At 37.0% G+C, this 26,157-nt stretch overlaps 2 protein-coding genes across 11 annotated transcripts in view; one reads left to right on the forward strand and one right to left on the reverse strand.

Annotated features, from left to right (window-relative positions):
• Positions 1–2,523: 2,523 nt before the first annotated feature.
• LARP7 (La ribonucleoprotein 7, transcriptional regulator) lies at positions 2,524–23,791 on the reverse strand. Its single transcript, XM_074228688.1, has 13 exons — positions 23,667–23,791; positions 17,642–17,853; positions 15,432–15,532; positions 15,266–15,349; positions 14,901–15,065; positions 14,656–14,764; positions 14,199–14,576; positions 13,977–14,121; positions 12,151–12,290; positions 10,980–11,098; positions 8,351–8,510; positions 7,765–7,856; positions 2,524–3,008 (listed from the first exon to the last, which is right to left on the reverse strand). Exons 2-13 carry the CDS (start codon positions 17,841–17,843, stop codon positions 2,934–2,936), a joined length of 1,770 nt encoding a protein of 589 aa, XP_074084789.1. The 5' UTR covers positions 17,844–17,853; positions 23,667–23,791; the 3' UTR covers positions 2,524–2,933.
• The window catches only part of ZGRF1 (zinc finger GRF-type containing 1), a 78,355-nt gene continuing 75,850 nt past the window's right edge, over positions 23,653–26,157 (forward strand). For 6 of the 10 annotated variants that reach the window (XM_074228678.1, XM_074228680.1, XM_074228679.1 and 3 more), the window contains exon 1: positions 23,654–24,238. The gene's annotated coding sequence lies outside the window, so the exon portion shown is untranslated. Of the gene's footprint in view, positions 24,239–26,157 lie in introns of all 10 variants that reach the window. The other 4 variants (XM_074228685.1, XM_074228686.1, XM_074228687.1 and 1 more) reach the window with 2 other exon arrangements.

Genomic DNA, 26,157 nt, shown 5'->3' on the forward strand with positions numbered 1-26,157 from the left:
ATAGGAGAAAGCTGAATTTGAAGATAAAATACGGTGTAAAAATGGAGTCAATAGAAAAAAGGGAAATGTAATGGGAGAAAGAAAAAGGAGAGGGGGAATAGGCCAAGATATTTCATATAATAAGGTTTTTCTTTATTACAATGAGCTATTGCAATTATATGCAAGGGGGAATGCAAGGTTTGGATGAAAGGTTAATTTTTCACAATCAGGACACAACAATGCAGGGAGTTCCTCCACTTCTTAATATCCTATTTATGAACAACTCCTACAGAGACACCTGTTTCTGAAGACCTTGATCCCAATTATTAAAGCCCTATTTACTTATTTTGCACCAATTCTGTATGTATGCAGACTTTTTATTAGTGCTGTTTTTCCTATAGAATATAAGCTGTATCCTCAGCACCTGGAACCTCCCAAATAATGAGAATCCTTGAAGGGACTTTCAGATTTTTCCCCCAAGTGAGCTTTCCCTAAACACCTTGACTTTTTTTTTCTGTAGGTTTAATATAGACAAAATACTTTTGAATCTTCTCTCTTCTAGGTGTTCTATATAGGACCACTAAGTTAATTTGAGGTCACTTGACCTTTTATTTCTATTCTCATTGTCATCACTTGGTCTAGTTCTCATTACCTCTAAGAGCAAGTGAGTCTTAGCAACATTTTTTCCTGCCACTGTGTGGCTCTTCATTGACCCACAGGTCAGGAAGGTTCTGTTTCCTTATCATTGCCTCAAAGTTTCTCTCATCCTAACATTTTGTGATTCCTCTTTTACTCACTTCCTTCCCAATATGGCATTCACACTATATTTATCCTGTACATAAACTGTATAGGTACTTGGCTCCTCCATTAGAAGGCAAGGTCTTGCAAGGAGGGATTATTTCAGTCCCCCTCCCTAGCCCTGATTCCGAAGTGGCTTACTACTACACAGAGAAGAATTTAAATTATTCAACCTGGGCCATCAAGATTTTGGTTACTTCACCCCAAATTTGTCTTTCAAGGACTTGACTCTTGCTTCAAAGTGGCTGAATAGGTCAAAGAGTCATCTGAAGCCCTCTCATCAAATCTCCATTCCCCTTCCTGAAAAGCAAGCTGTGGCTCTCCATTTATTCTGTACTTCCTTCAAAAATGCAAAAGGTTTTATTTTTCTCAGCATTTTAACTATTCTAGCCCTGAGAGAAGCTCTGGCCTTTCAAGTAAATCATTTGGCATTTATGAACCCTTGGAGCTCCTTTTTAAGTAGATACCTAGTTCCCAACTTGATATTTATAGGTGGCTAGTGTGCCCTAGTGTAATTTTCTATTGTCTTGGAGTTAGGGATTCAGGGTCCCACCTATATTTCAAGATTTGTCTTTTGCTACATAGAATGACATAAGTTGATTTTTTTACATAGAGGTCTGGAATTTTCTCTACCTTAGTTGCCTATCTCTTTTTAGTCTAGTTCAAGTCCCAGGACTTAAGTGTAGCCTTCTCCCCTAAAATTCACTGGGAGATGAAACTTTTGAACTTCTCTAGTGGTCTTAGATTCGCTTCTAATTTGTCAGATTTCCCAAATACAAGGAAAATTATCTTAGAGCTAGGCACTTATTTTCAGTAGTGTCTGGTGATGGTTTGGTTGAATTTTAAATCCATGTATCACCCCTGGCATAGATTACCTTAGTAAGCAAGCAAGCTCCACCCTCATTTGTTTTAAGGGCTATTAGAAAGGCCCATCTCTGCAGAAAGTAGTTCTCTATTTGTTGAAGAATAAGACTTTCTTAATTTCACAAAGTCTTTTGTACCTTTCAAGATACTTTTAAGAGTATCATATTCTTAGCCCTGACCATCAAACTCCTTGCAAACAGTAAGGAATTCTTACGGAACACAAAGGTGTGCTGTATATACAAATGGGCTTGTATATGAACTCAAGATTCTTATAGACAAGTTAACTTTTGCTAATTAAGTAAGTCAAGGATTTAAACTTCAACTCTGATCAGAAGAAAGTGGCCTCCAACTTTCTTATTTTTAAGCTGCTTATCTACTTTTGGAATGTGGTGGCAGCCACAGAACACACCCTTTGCAGTTTACTTTTCTTATCATTACTCTTCTTTATAAACCATTTTTTTTCATCTTTGTACCCCAGGTAGCCTAGACTACAACTAGAAGGCAATTTAAGGTTTGTTGAATCCACAGGAAACAGAAACAATGCCTTTTGTCAACCATCTGCTAGGAATTTCAAAGGCTCTAGTATAGGTCTGTCTAGTAACAAGGATTTAGGCTGGATGGCATACTCCAGAAAATCAAGCCTTTCCATCCAACTAAGGAGTGAACTAAAGAATTTTTCCCCTATCTTTTTTTTTCTTTTTGGTTAGAGATATTAATCTGAATTAACCAATTGTAATTAATCTTATTACTCAATGCTCAGCCCTTCAGTCTCCTTGAAATAATCATCGTACTCAATCTGAGGATAAGAAATATAATGCCATGCCCAGCCCTGCAGGCACAGTCTTGGAATAAATACCTCCCCAAAGAGATCAGATCTTTAACAAATTCCAGTGCTCAGAGAGGGAATCATACTAGGCTCCCCAGATATGGCTGACTTTTTTTTCCTTGATAGGAATCTTCTCTTTTCATAAGTAATTTTTTTGGAGAAATACTCAACTCAGTTTAGATACAACTCCTTTAGAAAAATAAATCCCAAAGTCCACAAAACACATTTTATTGTGAATTTTACATTTGTTCGGTAGATTTACATAAATTATCCAAAAATGCTAAACAAAAAAGCTCTTAATACAGGCTCAAAGTAGTTAAATTTAATTCAATTAAAAGAAGTCTTAAAACATTCTGTAGTACTGTGATGAAAAGAAAACAGAAAGAAACATTTCTTAACAATGGTAATAAAAGTATTCAGTGAATTTATAAGTCCTCAAGGTAGAACAAAATTCAAATGCTTTCAATCATTCTGAAAATCTAATATGTTTACTTGCTTGTTGGGTCTTGGCCAGTCTAATTTTTTCAGCTTTGTTGATCAACTAGGAGAGAAGGTGGAAATTTGAGTATGTTCCAAAATGAAAATAATGTTCAAATATACTATACAGATATAAAGATTCTTTGATCAGCTAAATTCAAGTCAAGGGATAACTCATTAATTTCATCTAGTAAATCTTTTAACATCATTATTTGATTCCATTTATCTACAGTAATTCTTAAGATGTAGGTTTGTAAAATTTGACCCCCAAGAGATAATTCCTAAATAAGCACCCCAAATATCCAAATGCCAGAGGATCTGTATGGAAGGATAGCTAATCAACTCTTCTGCACTAGTAGTAATTAAGATTATTTTATGTACATGCATCAAAATAAAATTTTACTTGAGAAAATAGAATCAAAAACAATCTACAAATGATGAATTAAAAATATCATAGGGATTGATCTAGAACTGGAAGGAACCTTAAAAGACCATCTAATTCACCACACTCCTTTAAAAAAAAAAAACAAACAGGTGAGAAAAACATAGACCCAGAGAGGTTGGATTTCCTAAAGTCATGCAGCTAAAGGGGGCAGAGGTAATCTATCCAAAGGAATATTTAATAGACCTTTAGCCAGGACCCTTTGAGCATAATAATCAGGTTAAAATCATTACTTTGTTGTTTTTTGTTTTTTTGCAAGACAACGGGGTTAAGTGACTTGCCTAAGGTCACACACTTAGATAATTATTGAGTGTCCTCAGGACTCCAGGGCCAGTGTTCTATCCACTATGCTAACTAGTTGCCCAGATTACTTTTTCAATTTTGCCCTTCTCCATGTTATTTATGTGTATTCTCTGTTTGATATAACTGTGCCCATCACCTCAGTCCAGCCCTCTGTAAATCTGCCCTTGACTCTCCAAAACTAGTGTTTTCTCCCTATGTACACATCTTGCTGCTTGTTCCCTACAATTCAGCCCTTTTTATAAATGAGAGAACTAAGGCCTAGGAAGTCGGTATGAAACCACTGGTTCCAAGATAGAGCTTCACAGAATGTTTTAGAAGGTAACATGGGAGAAGAGCAGCAGATAGAGCACTGGCCCTAGAGTCAAGAGGACCTGAGTTCAAATCGGAACTCAGACAATAATAATTGTCTAGCTGTGTGACCCTAGGCAAGTCACTCAACCCCACTGCCTTAAATAAATAAAAAAAAATTTTAAAAAGAAGATAACTTCGAGAGACACTACAACTTGGAGATAAAAAAAAAATTGCTCGCTATAATGTACAATATTAAAGGTTACTGCTGGTTTCAGAATGAACCTACCCCCAGACAGTTCTTAAACATTTCACAGCACTTGTCTACTCTGACTTTCCACTTTCTAAAGCCATCATTTAAATTAATTGAATAAATCAAGAATGACTCATGAAGAGCATTCTTTTCTTTAAGATTTAAATTTGGGCTCTTCAACTAAGAAATATATGACTATGTAATTTGTAATGTTAAAAATACAGACAAGAGTACTGGGGCATCATCATTTTAGCTTGCCTACCTTTAAGAAAAACATTTTTTTAAACTGAATTTATTTCTGAAGAAAGGAAAAAGCATTTATGAAGTGCCAACTGTGCTCTGGCATTGTGTTTAAGTTCTTTACAAATATTATCTCACAACCCTGGAAGGGTATATATGGTTGATCCCATCCCATCCTCAGCATAGAGAGAGATTAATTGACTTGCCTGGGGTCACAACACTGCTAATAGTAAAGAGGCATTTGAATTCAGAATTTTCATTGTACTACCTCTCAAATTCATTTGCATAACATAACTAAATAAAATACTCTCAGAGAATATTTCAATAGATGCCACAACTGTGAAGAAAATTGACTATAACATTCAAATTTTATGTATACAAGTTTCTGTGTTTGGTTTCTTAATTAATAAAATAAGACTAGATAATCTCTAAGGTCTGCTCCAGCTCTAAATATTGGATTTTATACAATATTTGTGAAATAATTATATTTCTCTTACAAAATTATGTTACTTCCCACTAATTAATTTTTATAGTCCTTTTATTCTCTAAAGACAGATTCAACATTTATGTACCTACTTTGAGCAATTCATATATATAAAGCAGATAAGTCAGATAATATTGTAGTTATAATAAATATAACCAAAATATAATTATTTGCACAAAATCATCACTGCTGATTCTTTTCTTTATTATTATCACTGATCCTTAATATGTATAGAGAGAAAGGATAAGACCTGGATCTATGATTTTGTTAGTATAGAAAGTTAAGATTTTGGAAACTCCTTCAAAATTGATTCAGATAGTAATTCATCTCCAATAGTCTTAGGAGAGTTGCTGGGTAGGAGAGGTTCAGATTTCAAAGTAGTAGATATCACAGGCAGGGCTCAAACCCATGCTCAAACTCTTGCTTCACTAGGGCATACTTTTCTAATGTTATTCACTGGATTTGCCACATAGGATTTGATCATTTAGAGGATGTTACAGTAACTTACACCTGTTTGGAGGATGCATGCATATTGCAAAAGGTCTATGCCAAATATACTAAAAAACTTCCACAAATTTAGCACATTTTATCATTACAAGTTAATATTTTTTGCTAAAATTAAGTGATTATATTGGTGGATTATAGAGTTAAAAGAACTGAACTTACTTAGAAATTTTGGAATCAAGATCAAATTTGAATATTTTGGTCTCAGCCACCAGTACAATGGGAATTCTAAACTTCACTGTTGAGCTGTTGTGGAAAATTTCTTTGAAATTTTAATGTATACAAAAAAAATCAAGTCATCCTCATTATTTTTTATGGGTTGTCATGAAAATTAGATTGAAAAGATATGTCCAAATCTTATACTATGATTTTTTTTTTACATACTGAAAAATGATCTTAATTTAAACCACACTTCATTTTTATAAATGCTTTAGTTCTCCCTCTGGTTAGGAATGTACCAAGAGCAGAAAGGAGTTAAATCAGCTAATTAGGGTAAATTTTTGGCGGTGATTAACTTAAGGGACATTCATGGCATTTCTCACTCTGGCCTTTATCCAAATCTATTTAATAACATCTTTGAATCTCCTCCAACTCACTCCCCTGTTCTTAAAGGCAAACTATTGCTCTTAAGACATTTTCTGAACATTTAATTTCCTGTGTTTACTCTTGAATTTACAAATGAAGCAAGGATTAAACAAATACTTCCAGTCAGTGAAATATGCTTGGATTAATTTAAATAGTATCAAATAGGCTTTGAAATTAACACCTCTCAGGACTGAATTTCTTCACACTTAGACTACAGAGGTTTCCATTAAGGGAGATAATTAATTAACCCAAATTCTTCTACTATCACAATCAGAAACTCTTTACAGCATCTGAGCCGTCCTGATTAAATGTAGTTGTTTTTTTAAGTCAGAAAAATCAACAATTATTGTACAAAGGTAGCATGGAATAGCAACTAGTCTTATTTCTCACATGCTACTCAAACTGAGAGCAAATATGTATGCCAAATCTCTATTTAATTATGTTAAAGAGCCTTGATGTCTTTGTCTTAACTCTAAATTCCACTACAGCAGGAGACTGGTTGGTCCTTGTGCTCTATTTACTCTGTTAAATAAGTGGACAAATTAGTCACTCATCAAGACTCTCTCAAAACTTAAGGACAAATAAATGCAGATTGTCTTCCTTGCTTCTAATCCTTAAGAATTAAGACTCTATAATTTCTATAAGACAGGATGATTCTTTCAGATGAGCCAGAGGAAAAAGATTATACTCTGAAAACTCCCTTTTCACTCAAATTTTAATTTAAGTGGAACTGGAACATGCTCCCTCTAACTCCATTATTTTGAATACCTAGTTTCCTTAAAATTTATTTCTATGTAAACAAATATTTGGGGGTTTGGGCAGGGGCATTGGGTGGAAGAGTCTTCGTATCCTAATCACCCATCCTTACATATAGTCTAGGCACTCAATAATTGGAATGTGTGTATTACAAACCTGTGATGAGAACTATTTTTTCCCCAAATGGAAAACATGAGCATCAAAAAACACTGTCTTATTACTTTAGTTAGTCAAGCAAAATTAAGCATAAGTACTTGACAATAATGATTTTCCTTCTAAATTAACTCATACCACTCAAAGGTTAAGAAAAAAAATGCAGTTATTTTTAAGTCATTTAATTTTTTTGAAGATCTTGAAGATCTAAGTTCAAAACAATAATCCTCTCCAAAGTGATAAAACTTTACTAACTTTACTAAAAACATCACTAAGAAGCATAGTATGCCTAAGGTTTCTCAATCTTATCTGTGAAACCTCATATCTTTATAAACTATTCTAAATACATTGTGATTTTACCTTTAAGACATCCTTCAAATAATAGTTTTTCATTAAACTTTAACATACAAGGAGCCAGAAATCAAGACTGCTTAACTCAGAATACAAAGTACATTAGAAACAAAGAAATATCAAAGGTTTACTTTAGTGAGGGGCAAACTAGTGTTAAGTCAAGTTTTATATAAGATCCCTGGAGAGTTTTGTTTTGAAAACATATATCCTTTGTACATAGCTGTTTACAAGTTGCCTTCCCCATTAGACTGTGAGCTCCTTGAGGGCAGGGTTTTTTTTCTCTTTCCTTGAATGGCCAATGCTTAGTACAGTGTAGGTTCTTAATAAATGCTTGCTGACTTAAAACAGTACAATTACAAGGACTCTGGTAAAATATGGTTCTTAAAGTTATATAAAATTGAGAAGAAAGAAAATCTGTCTAAAAGGAATACTCTTAGACATGTGGATGTTAGTCTTTTTACCTTCTCTGTTCCTCTTTTCTTTTCACGGGGTTGATTAAGTTTAGCCTGCCTATCTACTAAAATCTTCTGCCAGTATCTCTGTTCATGGTCACCTGTAAAAAAAAGAAATATGGACAACTGACTAGTTACATATAAAGAAAACAAATCAGAATTTAAAAACAATTTTTAAGTATTCAAATTATGGGACAAAAAAGTCAATCTTTTACCTGTAAAAGTAAGTTCACTGTACAATTTTGAATCCAAAATATCAAATTTCCCAGAATTAGTGAAATTTGAACACAGAAATGGTGATTATTATATCTGTAATTCCCTCTCCTGCAATGTATTCTAAGTCTTTAAAAATGTTAACAAACATTTGTGTCTGCACTGGCTCCACCACCACCAACAAAAAGCAAGAGAACAAGAATGAGAAATGTGCAAACACAAAAAGTAATCATGATCTGGTATATCTAATTTTAATTAACACAGCCAGACAAAGATTGTATGCCATGCAGAAAAACTTGAAGCCAGCTCTATCCCTTGTGAAATTTGTCCAATTTTAAGAACCATTTAGCAAGTTAACATTTCTTGTTACTGAAAACCTTACCAGAAAGGATTTCAAATTTCCAATTATACTTCTTTTTAATTTCTGCATGTGCTTTCATTACTGCTTGAGCATCCTCTGGAGTTTTAAATCTAACATGGCACTCAGTATCTCCTTCCAGTACATCAACATAAACAACTTCAGATATCACTGCTAAGGTTTCCTGTAGAGCTCAGGAGAAAGAGAAATGAAAAATAAGTTTTTACCAAAAATTAAACACACAAAAAAGAATACTTCCACAAAAGATGATTCAGTATAAAGCTTAAGACAGGAATCAAATATTCCTTATACTAAATATTTCTTCTCAAGTAGGAAAAAAATGTTTATAAGGAAAAAGAAATCTTTAATATACTGGTTTCATTTGTTTTCCATTCACAGCCATACTCCCACAATTGCAGAAGAGAGACGTAAAGAGACAGTATACTAATGCTTTATTATACCCAGAGGTAGTTTTAAATAACAGCAAACAAACTTTTACAGATAATCCCCTATCCATCATTAAAAAAAAAGCACAAAATACACTAGGAAGGTAATTTGCCTTCATATACTTTTTCAAAAACACAAATCACTTTAAGTAAATTTAATGTTTTTAAAGGTATTTTGGTTTGCATTATAACTATAAAGAAAAGGACTTTTCAAATCTCTTGAAATATAATGCTCTGATAGACACATGATCCATAGTCTCTCAGTAGTTTCTATCAAAATCCTAAATAAATTCTTCTAAACAATTGAGACCAATAGTAGTCACAAACATTGAAACATTTACCTGTAAAAACCTGCTGTGAGGGGAAATTAACTAGGATCCTGTATTTCTAATTGATTTTGGTCACAGCAGGTTCTACAAAGCCAATCCTCTTATGCAGGAATGTGACACTACTCTTAATTCTCCAAGTCCCATCCATAAAATTAAAAGAAAATAATTGAAACTACTCAATAGAAAAAGGAATCTTCCTTTAATTCCCCTCCCTCTTTAACTTCAAGGTAACTTTTGGCTATAAATGTAGGTTACCAAAAATATACAAAGAGACTTGGCTGATATTAAAACAAGGGGCAAAAAAACCCAAACTTTTTTTCTGGTTAATAATTTTTAAAACAAAGTACCAAATCAGGATATGTAGTTCTTTTTTTTTAAAATACATTTTAGAAATTGGATAATGTATTTTTAAATTATTTCAATGTTATTGAAGTAATACATTACAGTACTTCCTTTTGGATTAAAAAACAAATAGTCAAATTTTTAGCCACAGGAGGTAATATGCTATCCACTTTTGTAAATCAGGTGATGGCAAATTCATAACATTAAGATTTTATCATCTTTTTGATGATAAATATAATGGAACTATTACCAGGATTCAAGTTTCCAATTTCTAAAGCCTAACTAAGGGTTTTTAAATACTTGAAAAATCAGTTTTCATTTATAAAATTTTTTTAACTTGACACATTTTCTTTGAATTAGTTTCTTATTAGTCCTGAAAAATTTCAAGTGTCTGGCACATGGTAGATACTTAATAAATATTTGTTGACTAGTCACAGTTTCAGTCTAGCCAAACCAAATCAGAACTTTGTGCTAATGAGATCAAGGTTGTCCCTGGGTCAACAGCCCCAAGTGGGGGGAGGGTTTAATCAATTTAATTCAACATTTATTGGGTCCTTATTTACAAAAATTGTGCAGAGTACTTAAATATTCATCCCTTGAAAATATTACTCTGTAAATAGACATTAATGAAAAAAGTTAGACAAAAGTAGTGCCTAATTGGATTAGATTAGTAAAATCCATGATCATTACTAGAAAAAAAATCTCAGAATCACAGAATTGTAAGAGTTGAGTCAGCAGAAAAGTGTTAGCCTTACAGTCTCAACTATCACATCTTAATTTACAATCTAGCTGTCAAAAACATTTAAAATGTTTTCTTTTCTTCAGCAAACAGCTTTATCTACTTGAAAATAAACTTGAAAATGAATGAAAAATGTTTTGAAGTTTAACAAATATAAAGTTTCTTCTAAATATCCATTGAAACTGTAAACATTAAGAAAATTTCACATTACTTAAGTTTCAGATTAATAAAATTCTGTTCAAGCTTAAAAACTTTATGTAAATTTTTCTGAAAAATGTTTTCATTGGGAAAAAATCTTATGTTAATAAAATCTAAAACATTTTTGTAGTTTTGTGAATTTTAATAAAATAATTTAATTTAGCAATTGTTAAGTTATTAGTTAAGCATAAAATCATTCCACTACAAGGGAGTTAGGAACTTTTACTTCCAACTAAAATTAAATATGGATAAATTTAATGCCTTTATAAACCTTCCCACAATTTTTTTTAATTTCAAATAGTAAAAGTTTGAAATTGGAAGCTGATTTTTAAATCAGTCAATAAACTACTTAAAGCTTTAGAACTCAAAGGATTAAAAAAGTTTTAAAAAAAAGGTTTATTATGCAACAGAAAGGACCTTTTAAAGGCTTTGGACTAAGTTTACCATTTATTAACAAACTTAAGCACAGTTTCTACACCAAAGGAGAAATTTCAATCTGTTTAGTCTTAAACAGTTTTGCATATTCAAAATCTCTTCCCTGGCTAGTACAAGTTATTCCAGGGAAAGGTGACAGTTAACCAGAAAGCTCAAAGTCTTACCCGGAGATGTTTCCTGCTAGGCAAGGGCTCTGTGCTAATGATCTTCACAATTACTCCACTTACAAACTGGGGTCCCATTGTGTTAACCTTCTCAGGGGGCTGGCAGTCTTCACTGTTTGCTGTTAATTTGAAAAGGAAAGACAATTTTCATGTAACAAGTCTGATAGAGTAAAAATGTATTGCAAAATTACCAAAGCTTATACTAGGATTCCTTTTGTTGGTTACATAATGATTATATTTATCCCTATTCATTTCTTAATGAATTTTGCTCCAGAATTTTATAATCCCTAAAGCCAAGACCTATTTGGACAGTTAGAGTGAGAAAAAAAAAATCTGAAAAAAAAAAACCAAAACAAAAAAATCCATGTGTTAATTTTTAAGATTAGAAAAGGGAGATAACTTTTAAAGATTTCAGAGAAAATATAAAACCAAGTAGATTTAGTTTTTTTAAATTACTTAAGAGTTATTAAGCAATAATGCTTTTTTTAAAAATCAAGTTAAATAAAACAAGTATTTTATAGTGGTAGTCATATATACTCATTATTGTAAGATAAAAAATTCTCATTCATCTGCATTAAGTTAATTATTTAAAACAAAATTGTTATCTATGGAATCCCTAAATGGCAGAATTCCCTAAAGCTTGGTTACAAAGTGCTCTTCCCTTACTTAAATAAAGATAAAATTACAGATGAAATTGTAGCTTCTCTTTGGCAGATATTTCAAGAGACCCCCAATTATTCTCAAAACCTCTGATACGGCTTTGGTTTTTGGGTTACAGAAAGATGATGTTAATGTTTAGCATATTTAGGCCTTTTATGCACTTAACTGTGCACACCAATGTATGGAGCACCCAGCACAATAACTTCACGAAGTATTGAGGATATGGGTCCCAAATTGTGTAGGTAGGTGATGATTTGGTTCAAATGAGTAGTTACATTAAAACCTCACAATATACAGTGAATCTGAGATTGAAAAATGAAAAATAGAGGAGGAGTTAAGGGGTCAGAAATTAAAGGTCTGTAAAGAGTCACATTTTGAAAGGTTAAATTATACAACTAACAAGTTTTAGAAAAAGCCTGCAAACATAGAGGACTTGGTTTTTAGATGGCATATCTACAAATAAGTTAATAATATTTACATAAAAGGGAGATAAATATTATCGCATCTTTACCATGGTCATTTTTTATTCCAGTATCTGTGTCCATCTGTCCTAAATTCTCAGATTTTATTTGGGATATTGTTTTTTTTAAAGAAGCCATACTGGCTTTTTGTAAAGCCAAATATTCTTTTTTCAATTCCATCCATTCATTCCTGTAAAGGAAGAAAAAGGAATGAAATGTCAGCTAATGGCAAAAGAACATTGCATAGGCTTAAATGACTTCTGAAGTTTGAAGCAATAAAATAATCAAAAAGATAAGAGTCTTTTTTAGTTTATCAGGAACCTCTTAGGTTTGCTTCTCAAATATGTATTTTTTGGAAATAAGTTCCAGAATAATTTCATTAATTAGAGAAATAAGTAACTTTTTGCTAAGGAAAAAACCCTCCCCCACAAATTTAAGAAAAAACATTACTATCAAAAGGAATTTCTAAAAAAAGAAAAAAACCACCCAATGGAAGCAATTTATATATTTACATACATTTAACATGTAGATGTTTCTACAAACAGCTCCAGTTTTGCTAGATAGAAACACAATGACTATTTGGCCACTGTGAGAACACTCATTGTTACCCTAATCTGTGCCATCAAACAAGTAGATAGGGGATTTTTAAAGAGGAGGATATCTTGTGGTAATGGTTTTAGCAGTTAACATTGACAACTGTATACTTCAAAAAAAAAAAAAAGGAAGAAAGAAAAGAAGCATCCAGATCCACCCAGGATCAGACATTCCCAGAGAGGAGATACATTATAATAACAAAAGACTCAAGTAATGATTCTTTGAGATAAAAAGGCAAAAGGAACTCTGGAGTTAAGAATGGTATAAATAGAGAAGTAGGGGGAGCTAGAGTCTTTGACACACACTGAAGAGGAAGAGAAAGAGAAAGTCAAGGAAGGTAAAGAAAACTTACTCCTTTAAAGGTACGGGAAACCTCACCAATGTACTCCGCCTTTTAAAGAAGTTAAAAGAACTTATAGGACCCCTTCTACTTTAACATGGAGGTACTTTCTGTGATTTAAAAAAAAGTAAGTGCTTCCATGTTTTGGTAGGAGTGAATCCTGTTCTCATTGACTCAATTATGAATGATTTGATTCCTTGGTTGTTTTAAATGTACTTGCGATAACAATTTTTGCAAGGAATTCTCTCTGCTTTAACATGGGGGTACCTGCTACATAATATAAAAGTAAGTGCTTCCATGTTTCAGTGGAGGGGATTTCAAATTGGCACGGTAAAGCTAATGCTGATTTTGTATGAGTTATTTACTCTGATATTCTCACTTTGCAGGAAAAGGTATTGGAGAGAATTCCTACTGGGCTTCTTGGGACTCCCCACCACTTAAACGTGGATTTACTTGCTTTGTTTATAAGAAAAGTAAGTGCTTCCATGTTTTAGTGATGGTGAGTCTTACTTTTTCCTATTCGGTAATTTAAATACTGACCTATTTTAATACAAATAAGACATCAAGACCTCCTCAGCTTTAATATGGAAGTGATTGCTATGATTTTAAAATTAAGTGCTTCCATGTTTGAGTTGTGGTGAATTCTACTGATGGCTTATAAAGGAGCTGTTTTACCAGTCAAATTTTTGGATTTTTCCATCTGGGCTACAAAACTTTGGCTCCAGGCCATTACTGTTGCTAACATGCAACTCTGTTATATGTAAACGGGAATTGCACTTTAGCAATGGTGATGGCCTGGAAGACATTAAAGTTTTCCCCAATAAAAGACTTATTTCTGTCCAAATGAGAATGTTTTACCTATGTACTTCTAGCTAAATGTCTTTTAATAAAATAACCATAATTAAATCAAGATCAAAAGGAGCTGTTATTTTAGTAACATACTTGGATAGTACTCTCAATGGTATGACCTCCTCTCCCATTTTGTGTCTTTCTTTATGCTTTTTCTTATGCTTTCTTTTTGATTTTAAAAGGGATCCATCTTTCATATCTCCAGAATCTTTTTCCTCTTCAGTAGAGACTTCTAGGTCTAAGCAAAAAGACTAGATTAATTACAATTCTTTCCTTTTCCTCTTAATAGCACTTAAAATGCACTTTCTCTTTTACCTTTACAGTCCTTTGGTAATTCAGTTTTTGGATGCTCATCTTTAGTATTTTCTTCCTTAAAAGAACCTTTCTTAACTTTTGAACTTGGTATCAATGAATCCACATCTCCAGAACTATTTCTCTTCCTCTTCCCACCTCTGCTTTCTTCAGGTAAGCCCAACACTTCGGATCGTTCCTTTTTTTTCTTCTCCTTCTTAGATGGTGGCCTTTGGATATCTGAACTACCGACTTCTGAGCCCTCAGATGGTGTCCTGTGCCTTTTAAGCTTGTTTAAATGTTCATCAGGGGTGTCTGTATTTGTTTCCTTGGTCTCTACTATTGCCTGAACACCTTCCTTTTTAATTCGTGATTTCTTTTTCTTTTTTTTCTTTTTTTCCTCTGCATACAAAAATCACATCATTATTTGTCATGTTTTTACTTTAAAATACAAATGCAAATAGAAAAATCTAAGACCTACCAGCAGCTCTACTGATATTAGGATTAAGGGCAGGTATAGGTTTATTTTTCACTGTCTTTGGAAACATTCCAGGTTTTCTTGGTGCCTCCTCTGGTGGATTATTTAAAAACTTAAACATAAGTAAGAAATTAATCAAGTTAGATGTTAAGTTTGATTCAACTAAATTCTAAAATGACTCGTGCCCCCTACCCCATCTCCCTCAGTATATGGGGCAGGGGCTGTTCATACCAATATTGGCTACTTACTTCTATAGCTTTGTCAGCTTGTTCTTTTGTTTCAAATTCAACAAATGCAAATCCCTTTGGGTCTCCAGTGGACTTGTAATGAGGGATGCTGATATAAACAACATTCCCACATTTTCCAAATACTCTTTCAATCCAACTGTGATTAACATTCTTGGGAAGCAATTCCTAAAACACATTCAGGAAAAATTTTTAATGTTTCTGTTGACAGGAGAAACCACTTCTCCCACCTCACTGCTGGAGCTGTTAGCAGATGATGACTGGTGGAAGAGGGACAAGATTTGCAGTTACAACTATTAAAAGTTTTCTTGACCCAATAAGTGAACCCCTTGTCTTCACATAGTTTCCTAGAATTATATAAACCATACCACATATACAGTCCGGTCATCCACATCTTTAGGCTTTTCACCCAGTGGCTGGCGTCTCCTTACTCTGGTACCTTCCAAATCCAACTTGGGGGGAACGAAAAGAAGTCTGTTAAAAATGCTCATACACAGGTCTATGGAAATTTTATGGAAGTCAAAAGTTACTCACTTCTACCACGGATGAACTTTTCAAGGCTCTGGCTATTAATTTTCCATCAGTTGTCAATTTTTTCATTTTGTTAAATGATACAAGAAGAGATATATCGACATCTAAGGGGTAAAAATTCATGAAAATAAAGGTATATTTGTATTAAGGAAACAAACATTTGCTATTTTCTTACCCTTTATCCCAGTTCAATGTATAATAAAGGATTCCAATTACCATAAGCATAATTGCAAACATGAGTTGTAAAGATTCCAAAAATGGGAATTTTAAGGGTTTAAAATTTCTATTAGCAGATAATGCTGATAATTAGGGTAAAATTTGCCTTTTGGCCACATAAAATGTGATCTTAAATACATATGTTAGGTTAACCTAATTACCATTTCTTACTAAAACACTTGAGAAATGTGCCAAGAAATGGCACAAATATAAATTGCTTATTAAAATTAAACTTGGGTTGAAATTCCCAAAGCAATTTCTGGTTACTTCTGACTAGTAGAATTTAGGTAACATACTTATCTGGTCAGATTCTTATCTAAGACTTTTAAGTTGCTAGTTTAGTTATTTCAGGATTTGGCCTTCAGGTGGCACTATGCCACAATGTTGCCATTCTGATATTAAGGGCTATTGTTAACAGTCCAAAGAAACAAGAATTAAAAACAGTTTGGTAGTAGAGAGGCTATACAGGAACACTGGTAACCCGTATTAATATCTTTGAATATAAAAAAAGACTCCCTCATTTCCACTAAGCTGGGTAACTATTGGTCAACTGTCAAGAAGTGAAAACTGCAACATGAAGTAAAGCAGAAGCTGCATCTCACAGCTGCTTCAAAGATGCTCTTGGTCATTTTTAATTTCCCAGGCAAAAGGCAATTATAGTGGTACAGAGACAATTCCTGGCATTAGAAGAGGGTATACAGTCTAGTTCCTACCACTCTGACCTAATCAGCTCACAATCTCAATTGTATTGAGTTATAAGCTGGAGGCAGGTAACCAGAATTAGATAAGTGCCTCATTGAGCCTAGAGAAGAAAAGACTCAATAGGGATATTCCAGGGTGGGAAAAAGCAATAAAATATGCCTGAATATGATGTGGCTAACATGGGCTTGATGACAGAAAAATATAATTGGAAGCCTCTGCTTCTGGAGACATTCTTTCTGGGCCTGTTTGGCAATGGTTTCTGAGCTGGGACAGTGGATGGGGAGGCAGACTAGGAAGAAATTTGAGACCTGGTGGATATTGAAATTTTGGTGTTTGTGAAAAAGACCAATTAACTGAAACAATCACATGTTGCTAAACCTGGCTTGTAGAATCTTTATCCTTGCTGGCATGTGAAAAGCACATATCCCTGCTGGATTCCTATACAAAGTGCTACCCAATTTTTTTAATCAAGAAAATGTAGCTTGACATCACATAAAATTTTTATTGGAAATACTTAAGAAATCTTGGATAAACACTGAAGACTAGGAATATAAGTATAAATGTAAAACCTAAAAGCAAATTAAACTAACTATAGAAACGTGAAAAATGCAATGTAAGGATAGAATTTTTCTGATTTATGAAAGATCTCTCTGTATGAGCAATATCAAATATTGCATCCCTCTGTAGAAATGGATTACTGTGTGGAGTTAATGCTCACTTCTCGAAGCTACCAGCTGCAATTAAAAAAAAATTGAAAAATATTATAAAACTATGGACACTCCAAATATGAAATAAAATCTAGCTAATAAAACAATTTAAATAGAGGCATGAAATCTTAAACTCAAGTTTCTTTATATCTTTGCCTATAGTTTTTCCTTTTTTGATCTGCTGGGGGATACTGATGACTGTATTGCACACACAGGCTGGTCATCAGTCCTGTTAGATATCTGACATCCTTTGCTTATAATTTTTCTTTGACTTTTATGTTGCAGCCCATTTTTGTGACTAATTCCTATTTGTTAACATGACACAAATGAGGTATATATAGTTCTTAAGAACAAAAAGTGCTTGAAATTTGCAACAGCATAGTATAAATCATAAGTATGATGAGAATTAAATGGTTAACAAATGAGACAGAAATATAATAGAATATCAAAATAAAATGTCAAGATACAATTAGAGATGGAAGATTACATTCTGATTAAAGGTACAATCAAGTATAGAGAATGCAAGACCAACAAATATAAAATATTTTAAGTGACTTATGCCATGTAAATTTGTAGAAAATCACTTACATCCATCTCTAGACTTCTCTATTTGCTCTCGAAGAAATCTATCCTTGTGCAGATTGGCATCTCCAAACCAGAAATCTACTTGCTTAGCAATATCTGAAAGCACCTGTTTCACTCTTGACCGCTTCTTTTTTTCTCCCTCTTTTTTCTGCTCAGTGCTTTCCTCTTCCATTGATTTGTCTTGACTGCCACTTTCTGTTTCCATTATTGTAAAGCTTAGAAAATGAATTTTAAAAAGCATTTAAATTTCTTTTCATATTAGCTATAATTAAACTATGGTAATTTTTTTAAGTATTTTTTTTTTTAGGTTTTTGCAAGGCAAACCGAGTTAAGTGGCTTGCCCAAGGCCACACAGCTAGGTAATTATTAAGTGTCTGAGACAGGATTTGAACCCAGGTACTCCTGACTCCAGGGCCGGTGCGTTATCCACTACGCCACCTAGCTGTCCCCCATTAAGTATTTTTTTAAAAATATTTTAGGGGCAACTAGGTGGGAACAGTGGATAGAGAGCACTGGCCCTGGAGTCAGGAGTACAGTGGTAGTGGGGGGGGAGACAGACAGAGAGGGAGGGGTAGAGGGAGACTGAGACTGAGACAGACAGAAGACTTTTGGTGGCAAGGCAATGTCTGGTTTTGGTTATGCTATCCAGATTGGCTATGTCTTTACTTCCAAGGAATAAATGTCTTTTAATTTCATGGCCATAGTCAGCATCTGCAGTGATCTTTGAGGGCAAGAAATCCGACACTGCTTAAATTTGTTTCCTCTTGCCAAGAATTGATGGGATCAATTGCTAAGATTTTAGTTTTTTTTAATAATTAGCCTTCAAGAGATTTTAATTCCTCTTCACTTTCTTACCATGAGAGTGGTATCATCTGCATATCTAAGATTGTTGACATTTCAGCAACTTTAATTGCAGTTTTTGATTCTCTAACCTGGCATTTCATAATATGCACTAAATATGTTAAATAAGAAATACATAGTCTTGCTATATATACCTTCTTGAATTTTAAACCAATGGTTCCATGTTTGGTTCTAATGGTTGCTTCCTGATTCACCTACAGGCTTCTAGGAAGACAAATAAAATGATCTAAAACTTCCATCTTGATTTTTCTGGAACTCCCTTGCTTTCTCCATAATTCAGCAAATGTTTGCAATTTGGACTCTTAATTCCTTGGCTTAGAAAAGCAACTTGCCCTTGTAATTTTTGGTTCACGTGTTGCTAAAACCTGGCTTTGAGAATCTTTATCCTTGCTGCCATGTGAAATGAGTGCGACTGTTTGGTAATTTGAGCATTCCTTGGCATTGCCATTTTGGACTGGGACAGACATTGGATATAGCACTTTTAACAGCATCATTTTTTAGAATTTTAAATAGTTCAGCTGGAATTCCATTTCCTATATATTGTCAGAACCAGTGTGATTACCAGTGATGTTAAGAGCTTTCTTGTATAGTTCTTTTGTGTATTTTTGCCATCTCTTCTGTTTATCTTTTTTAAACCATTTTTTGGCTTTTATCATGTCTATTTCTGCATGAAACTTTCCTTTGATGTCTCCCATTTTCTTTAGCTCATTTTAGTTGAGGAAACTGAGGCAAACAGGGTTTTGCTTCATTTAGCAGCCTATATTTAGTCCCTCATGCCTATAATGTCACTGCTCATCTGCATTTGTTAGAATCCCTGATACCTTTTAAGACTCTCAAAGGCCATCAACTAAAAAAGGGTATCTCCTACAAAACAACTTTGCATTGCTTTGAATATTTTCAGTATGAAATTCTTAATTACTTCTTGTTTTCTTTAACAAGATTTAAGTTCATTGAAAGCAGTGACTATTTTGATTTTTGTACCCCCAGCACAGTGTTTGGACATGTAAATATGAGCTTAAAAAATGTAAGGTTCCTACCTCTCCCCTTAGAGCTAGCATCACCTTAGCAGCAACACTGTCATGTATCAAGCTGACAAAATAATAAATGTTTATGAGCTATTTTTTAAACAAACTACTCAAAATCATAAAAGACAGCAAGTCATCAAAGATTTGGAAAGGAATAGGGAGGTGATATTCTCAAGGCTGAGCAGAAGTCACCCAGCTTTAAGGCTCATGCAGAAATTGGAATTTGAAATCCCACCCTTTCCAGATAATATGCTAGCATATTGACGGCAAATTCTTCAACTTGAAAGCAACTTCCCAACTCACATTTCTCAGTAGCCCCTGTCCCTGGGGTCCCTGCTTCCTTTTGCTTAGAGTTCATCCCTGATTCTCTACCATTTAAGGAGAGTATCCAAGAATTTCTCCTGCTATTTTTCATTTAGCACATCATTCTGTTGGATGTAATTAACTAAGAAAATTGAATAATCATTCTAGTTTATCAATGAAAAACCTTCAGAGAGGTTATGTGATTTTTTTTTTTTGGTTTGGTTTTTGCAAGGCAAAGGGGGTTAAGGTCACAAAGCTAGGTAATTATTATCTTTTTGTTTTGTTTTTTTTAGGCTTTTTGCAAGGCAAATGGGGTTAAGTGGCTTGCCCAAGGCCACACATCGAGGTAATTATTAAGTGTTTGAGAATGGATTTGAACCCAGGTACTCCTGACTCCAAGGCCGGTGCTTTGTCCACTACGCCACCTAGCTGCCTAAAGCTAGGTAATTATTAAGTGTCTGTAGGACAACAAAGATGTTCAATAATCTTACAATTAAGCACAGAGACATGTGTTCTCTTAAAACACATTGATATGAAAATAAGTTTTCAACAATTGCACATATAATCTATATTGAATTGCCTATAGTCCCAGGGAGAGGGGAAAGGAGAGTAAGAGGGAGAGAATCTGGAACTCAAAATTAAAAAACTGTCAAAAATTGTTTTTTTCATGTGATTGGGGAAAAAAATATCACTGAGAGTAGCCTTTATTTGGCATTATTACATTCCCTTATGGTTAGGAGCCTCAAGTTCTTATTCTTTCAACTTGAAATTTGAATTTGAAGGGCAAAAGTATTGTTTTTGACAATATATTTATAATTTCCACTTAGGAAATTAATGATTAAGTTTCCCTCACAACTCATCTATTTTATAGAGGTGGATGATTTTTATTTTATTTTTATTATGTTAACACCAATTTACTCAGGCTATCACAGTGACATCTTTTTTTTTTATCAATAACTTTAAACTATTTTACTTTTCAGAAAGAGAAATAGAATTTTAGTGATTTCCATTTCTCATCAGCTATAGGGCAAAGCTTGATTTATTCTATCAAGGATCTGTAATTAACTGCATGGGTACTCCTTTCATTAATGCATAATATGACCTTTTTTCTTAAGACTTCATTCTGCAGTCAACTTGAGTCAACTTGAGTCTCTGAATCTGATCAGGCAAGAAACAGGATCTATCAACAACCCCATACTTAAAAGTTTTGCTAGCTTGGAAGGCAAAAACAATTGAGTCTTAAGTTGTTTGACCATAATGAATGGAATAAAGTCTGAGATTTCTTCAGTAGAATATTATGGATTAGAAATAGTTGGGTTGTGTGTTATGACTCTTCTGCCTCTCCTCCCCTGACAAGCAACTCAGTTGCTACCTTGACCAAAATGTAAAGAGACCCTGTCTGATCTGAGTCCAGATGTTTCTACATTCATTGTCCTGGAGGGGGAAAACCTGTCTCTGAATTATATGCTTTTTTCTTTATTTACCCATCTAGATTGTGAAGACCACTTTCCTCACTAATGAGAAATGGGGGGGGGGATTTCTTTAGGATAAATTTTGGATTCCTTGCTCTGGTACCCCTCTCTCTCCTTGTTTTAAGGCAGAGTGGGGGTCCAATTCTCAAGAATTCTGATACCTTGAGAAATCTCCATTTTATTTAAGTGGGTAGATTCATCTCACACGACAGCAAGGTAAGCAATAGACAGGATTAATATATATAATGCTTAACATGTACTAAGCATCTTACAAATATTTCCTTTCTCAAAACAATTCTGGTAAATAGATGCTACAGATGAGGAAAGTGAGTACTTTGCCTAATGTCACATGGCTAGTAATTGCCTTAAGTCGGAACAGTTAGGTGCCAAGCCTGAATGAAGTCAGGAAGACTGAGTTCAGGTTTCTTTTTTTTTTTTGCCTTTCTTTAAAATGAGGAACAGGAAAAGGCATATCACTACAGTATTCTTGTCCAGATCATGAAGAAGACATCGATATGATTTCTCATTACACTCAATTTGGATCAACAGATCAATGTACAACATGGAAACAAAGTAAAGAGAGACCAACAAATTGCTTTCTGTGGGGGTGGTGTGGGGGAGGGAAGTAAGATTGGGGGGAAAAAATTGTAAAACTCAAAAAAATCTTTAATAAAGACGACTAAGACATGATTAAAAAAAAAAACTTGCCACTGGGCCCAGAGGCAAAAAGTAATTAGACTGGAAATTACTATCATATCAATACTAATTAGTCCTTAAAATGGATCAAGCACTTTACATATTTTATTTCATTAATCCTCACAATAATCCTGGGAGATAGTTACTATTATCCTTATTTTCCAGAGGTGAAAACCGAGGCAAAAGGTGCCCGGCTCAAGATCCTGGGGTTAGGGTCACATTTGAATACAGGTCTTCCTACCTGGTGCTATCCAGCTGCTTAAGTCTCCTGACTACAAGTCCAATACTTTTATGACAATCCATTACATCAACTAAATGTTTGCTGATTAAACCTATGGAAGTCAGTGACATGTGTCATAAAATCGTGTTGACTGATTAAAGGGAGAGAAATCTTGCTTTTGCAAGGCAAAGACACACAGCTAAGTCAAGATTAAGTGTCTGAGTCCAAATTTGAGTCCAGGTCCTGACTCCAGGTCCAGTCTACCAGCATCAATGGGGGGGGGGGGAAGGAGAGGAACAAACAGTCCCTGCCTGCCAAGCAGAGGACAAATGAGGCTGAAGGGGGGGATTGCTAAGCCAGGGTTGGAGGGGGATGCAGGGATGGAGGGGGAGGAGGTAAGGCATGGAGGGGGAGGCAGGGATGGAGGAGGTAGGGGATGGAGGGGAGGCGGGGATGGAGGAGGTAGGGGATGGAAGAGGTAGGGGATGGAGGGGAGGCGGGGATGGGAGGAGGTAGGGGATGGAGGGGGAGGCGGGGATGGAGGGGGTAGGGGATGGAGGGGGAGGCGGGGATGGAGGAGGTAGGGGATGGAGGGGGAGGTGGGGATGGAGGAAGTAGGGGATGGAGGGGGAGGCGGGGATGGAGGGGGTAGGGGATGGAGGGGGAGGCGGGGATGGAGGAGGTAGGGGATGGAGGGGGAGGCGGGGATGGAGGGGGTAGGGGATGGAGGGGAGGCGGGGATGGAGGAGGTAGGGGATGGAGGGGAGGCAGGGATGGAGGAAGTAGGGGATGAGGAGGTAGGGGATGGAGGGGAGGCGGGGATGGAGGAGGTAGGTAGGGGATGGAGGGGGGTGGGGGATGGAGGGGGGGGTGGGGGATGGAGGAGGTGGGGGGATGGAGGAGGTGGGGGATGGAGCGGCATAGAAGCTAGTGGACTGATAAGCTGAGGTGTGCCGCCCCGCCCCGCCGCGCCCCGCCCCGCCGCGCCCCGCCCCGCCGCGCCCCGCCCCGCCGCGCCCCGCCCCCGCCGCGCCCCGCCCCGCCGCGCCCCGCCCCCGCCGCGCCCCGCCCCGCCGCGCCCCGCCCCGCCGCGCCCCGCCCCGCCCCTCCGCGCCCCCGCCCCCGCCCCTCCGCGCCCCCCCGCCCCGCCCCCCAGGTCCGGGCCTCGGGACCGCAGCCGGGCCGGCCTAGCGCGATGGGCGCGGCCCTCCTCCCGCCCCCGGCTCCAGCCTCCCGCAGCAGCGCGGGCGGGGGAGGGGCGGGGACAGCCGCGGAGGCTGCGCTTGCGCCCTGGCACAAAGGGCGGGAGGGGAGGTAGAGGGGCGAGAGCGGGGCGAGGGGCCCGGCTGCGGCCTGGAAGGTGCCGGAAGTGGAGCGGAGCGGAATAAAAGGGAGGGGGAGTGGGCCTGGCCCCCGCGGGGCACCCCACGCGCCGGCTTACTCGCTCTTACCCGTTCGGTCCCCCTCGGGCAACGGGCCCCGACTCCGCGCGTGGCCGATCCGACCTCCTCCTCCCCGGGTTTCCCGATGCCGGGGCCCACGCGTCACCCACTCCGGGAGCGGAGCCGACGCCCCTCTCGCGTGAGCGAGGACCCGGAAGAAGCCGCACGATTGGTGATTTGGGCGGGCGGGGGCGGGGCTTCGTCGCGGAGCAGCGGCGTCATCAGGTTCCGCGGGAAAGATTCGAAAATCGCGACTCGCGACTGAGGCGGGTGAGCCCCCGGGACCAGTCCCGCGCGTGCGCGGCTCGTGCGTGCCCTCCGCGGTGTGGCGCATACTGTCCGCATCTGCGCGTGCTTGTGCCCGGCGAGCGTGTGGCGTCGTGGCGCGGGCACTCCGGGGTGAAGGCCGGGGCCGCGGGCCGGCCGCGTAGACTCGGGGCGGGGCAGAGGCGGGTGAGGTCGGCCCTTGTGGACGGGATTCAATTAAAGGCCGAGAAACCCACCGAGCAACAGCTCAGCCCCACCTCAAGGAGTCGATGGAGCCTGTTGGAGGAGACCAAATGCAAACTTCTCCCCAAAAAGTAAGTTGAGATAGCGGGTGGACAGAGCGGAGGACCCGGGGCAGGGAGGAATTCGAATCTGGCCCCAGAAGATGAGCCATCTGCCTCAGTTTCCTCATCGTAAAATGGGGATAACGACGGCACCCGTGTTTCTTGAAAATGTCGTGGATCAGTTGTGCCTGGCTCTTCGTGACCCCATTTGGGGTGTTCTTGGCACATGTATTGGAGAGGTTTACCATTTCCTTCTCCAGCTCGTTTTGCAGACGAGGAAATCGAAGTAAAGAGAGTTCAGTGACTTGTCCAGGGTCGCCCTCTCCAAGGAAGTCTCAGGAAGATGAGTCTTCTGACACCTGACCCAACTTCCAATCCATGTGCCCCATAGCTGCTCTATAAGTGAGAATAAAAGGAGTTGAGGACTTTGCAAATTTTATAAGTGCTCTATAAATAAATATCTGTAAATGGTGGCTGCTATAAATTGGGAGGCAATCTCAAAAAACCTTATTAAAGACTAAGTTCCAGGCATCGTCCTAAGTCAAAAAGATAGTCCTTCCCTCAAGGAGCTTACAATTTAATGTTACTACCTTTAGCTGATACTTGAAAACCAGAGAGGAGGAGATGGAGAGCAGGAAGCATGGGGGGGGCAACCCTCTGAGCATCTCAGTTCTGCTTATGATCACCATTCTGATGTCGTTTTCTCATCTGTATAATTAGGGTATTTTAGACTATTTTGATGCCTTAAGTCCTTCTGTCCACCTCTGTACTTTGAGATCCTGAGGGACAAAGGCAGAGCACAGTCCTGCAGAACTTACAGAAACTTTAATGTGTCTTTGTGTTGACAATGTTGAGTCAGGAGGAATCTTAAGACTTCATCTGGACCTGTGGTTCTTGAAATATGTTTATTTCTAGGATTTAACTCAATTTGGGTAAACCTGGTTCAGACAATAGAGCTCTGAGCCTGGAATCAGGAAGACCTGGGCCTCAGATACTACCAGCTGTGAGACATTGGGAAAATCACTTAACCTCTGTTTGCCTTAATCTATTGGAGAGGGAAATGTATTTTTTACTCTGGTCTCTTTGCCAAGAATACCCTAAATAGGGTCACAAGGAGTGGGACATGATTGAACAACAACAAAAGAGCCTATAGAGAGGGGTTCTCTTACCTTTTTTTGGATCATGGTCCTCTTTGGTAGTCTGGTGTGATAGAGCATTTTTCAGGTGAGTGATTTGTTACCTCCATTCATATGGAAGGCAATGTTAAATTTCATTTAGAGGTTAGTGAAAATAAAACTCTAGTTTTCTTCCCACAAACCCCTATTAGATCAAAACCCAAGAACTTTTTCTTAGAATATTGAACTTTAAATGCACAAAATCAAATCCATAGGATTACAAAGAAAAGTTAGATTTAAATACAATTATCAGCATTCCAAAGCAAAACAAAACAAGTTAGCACATCCAGGTGAAGAATTCTTGCTATAGGGCAAGATGCAAAAAAAAAAAGTCTAAAAAGCCAACCTCCAAAATATGTAGAAAAGTTGTTGTTCAATCATTTCTTATTTTTTGAGAACCCATTTGAGATTTTCTTAGCAAAGATACTGAAGTGATTTGCCTTTTCCTTCTCCAGCTCATTTTAGATAGGAGGAAACCAAGGCAAATAGGGTTAAATGACTTTCCCAAAGTTTCATGGCTTAGTAAATACCTGAGATTATATTAGAACTTTTAAAAGTCTTCCTGATTCTTATGCTTGGTGCTCTGTCCACTGCAGAACCTAGCAGCTGATTAGCAATTGTGTTTACAAGAGCCAACAAATTGATGCCTAGTAGAGTCTTTGACCACATATTTGTAAATATTTGTCAGAATGTAGATGTGTTGCAAGTAGGAGTTCTTTCGTTCCTCATATTTTTATTTACATTTCTTAGGTACAGTGTTTCTCACACAGTCAT

The sequence above is a fragment of the Macrotis lagotis genome, chromosome 3 (assembly GCF_037893015.1).
Source record: "Macrotis lagotis isolate mMagLag1 chromosome 3, bilby.v1.9.chrom.fasta, whole genome shotgun sequence".
In the NCBI taxonomy this organism is placed as follows: Eukaryota; Metazoa; Chordata; class Mammalia; order Peramelemorphia; family Peramelidae; genus Macrotis; species Macrotis lagotis.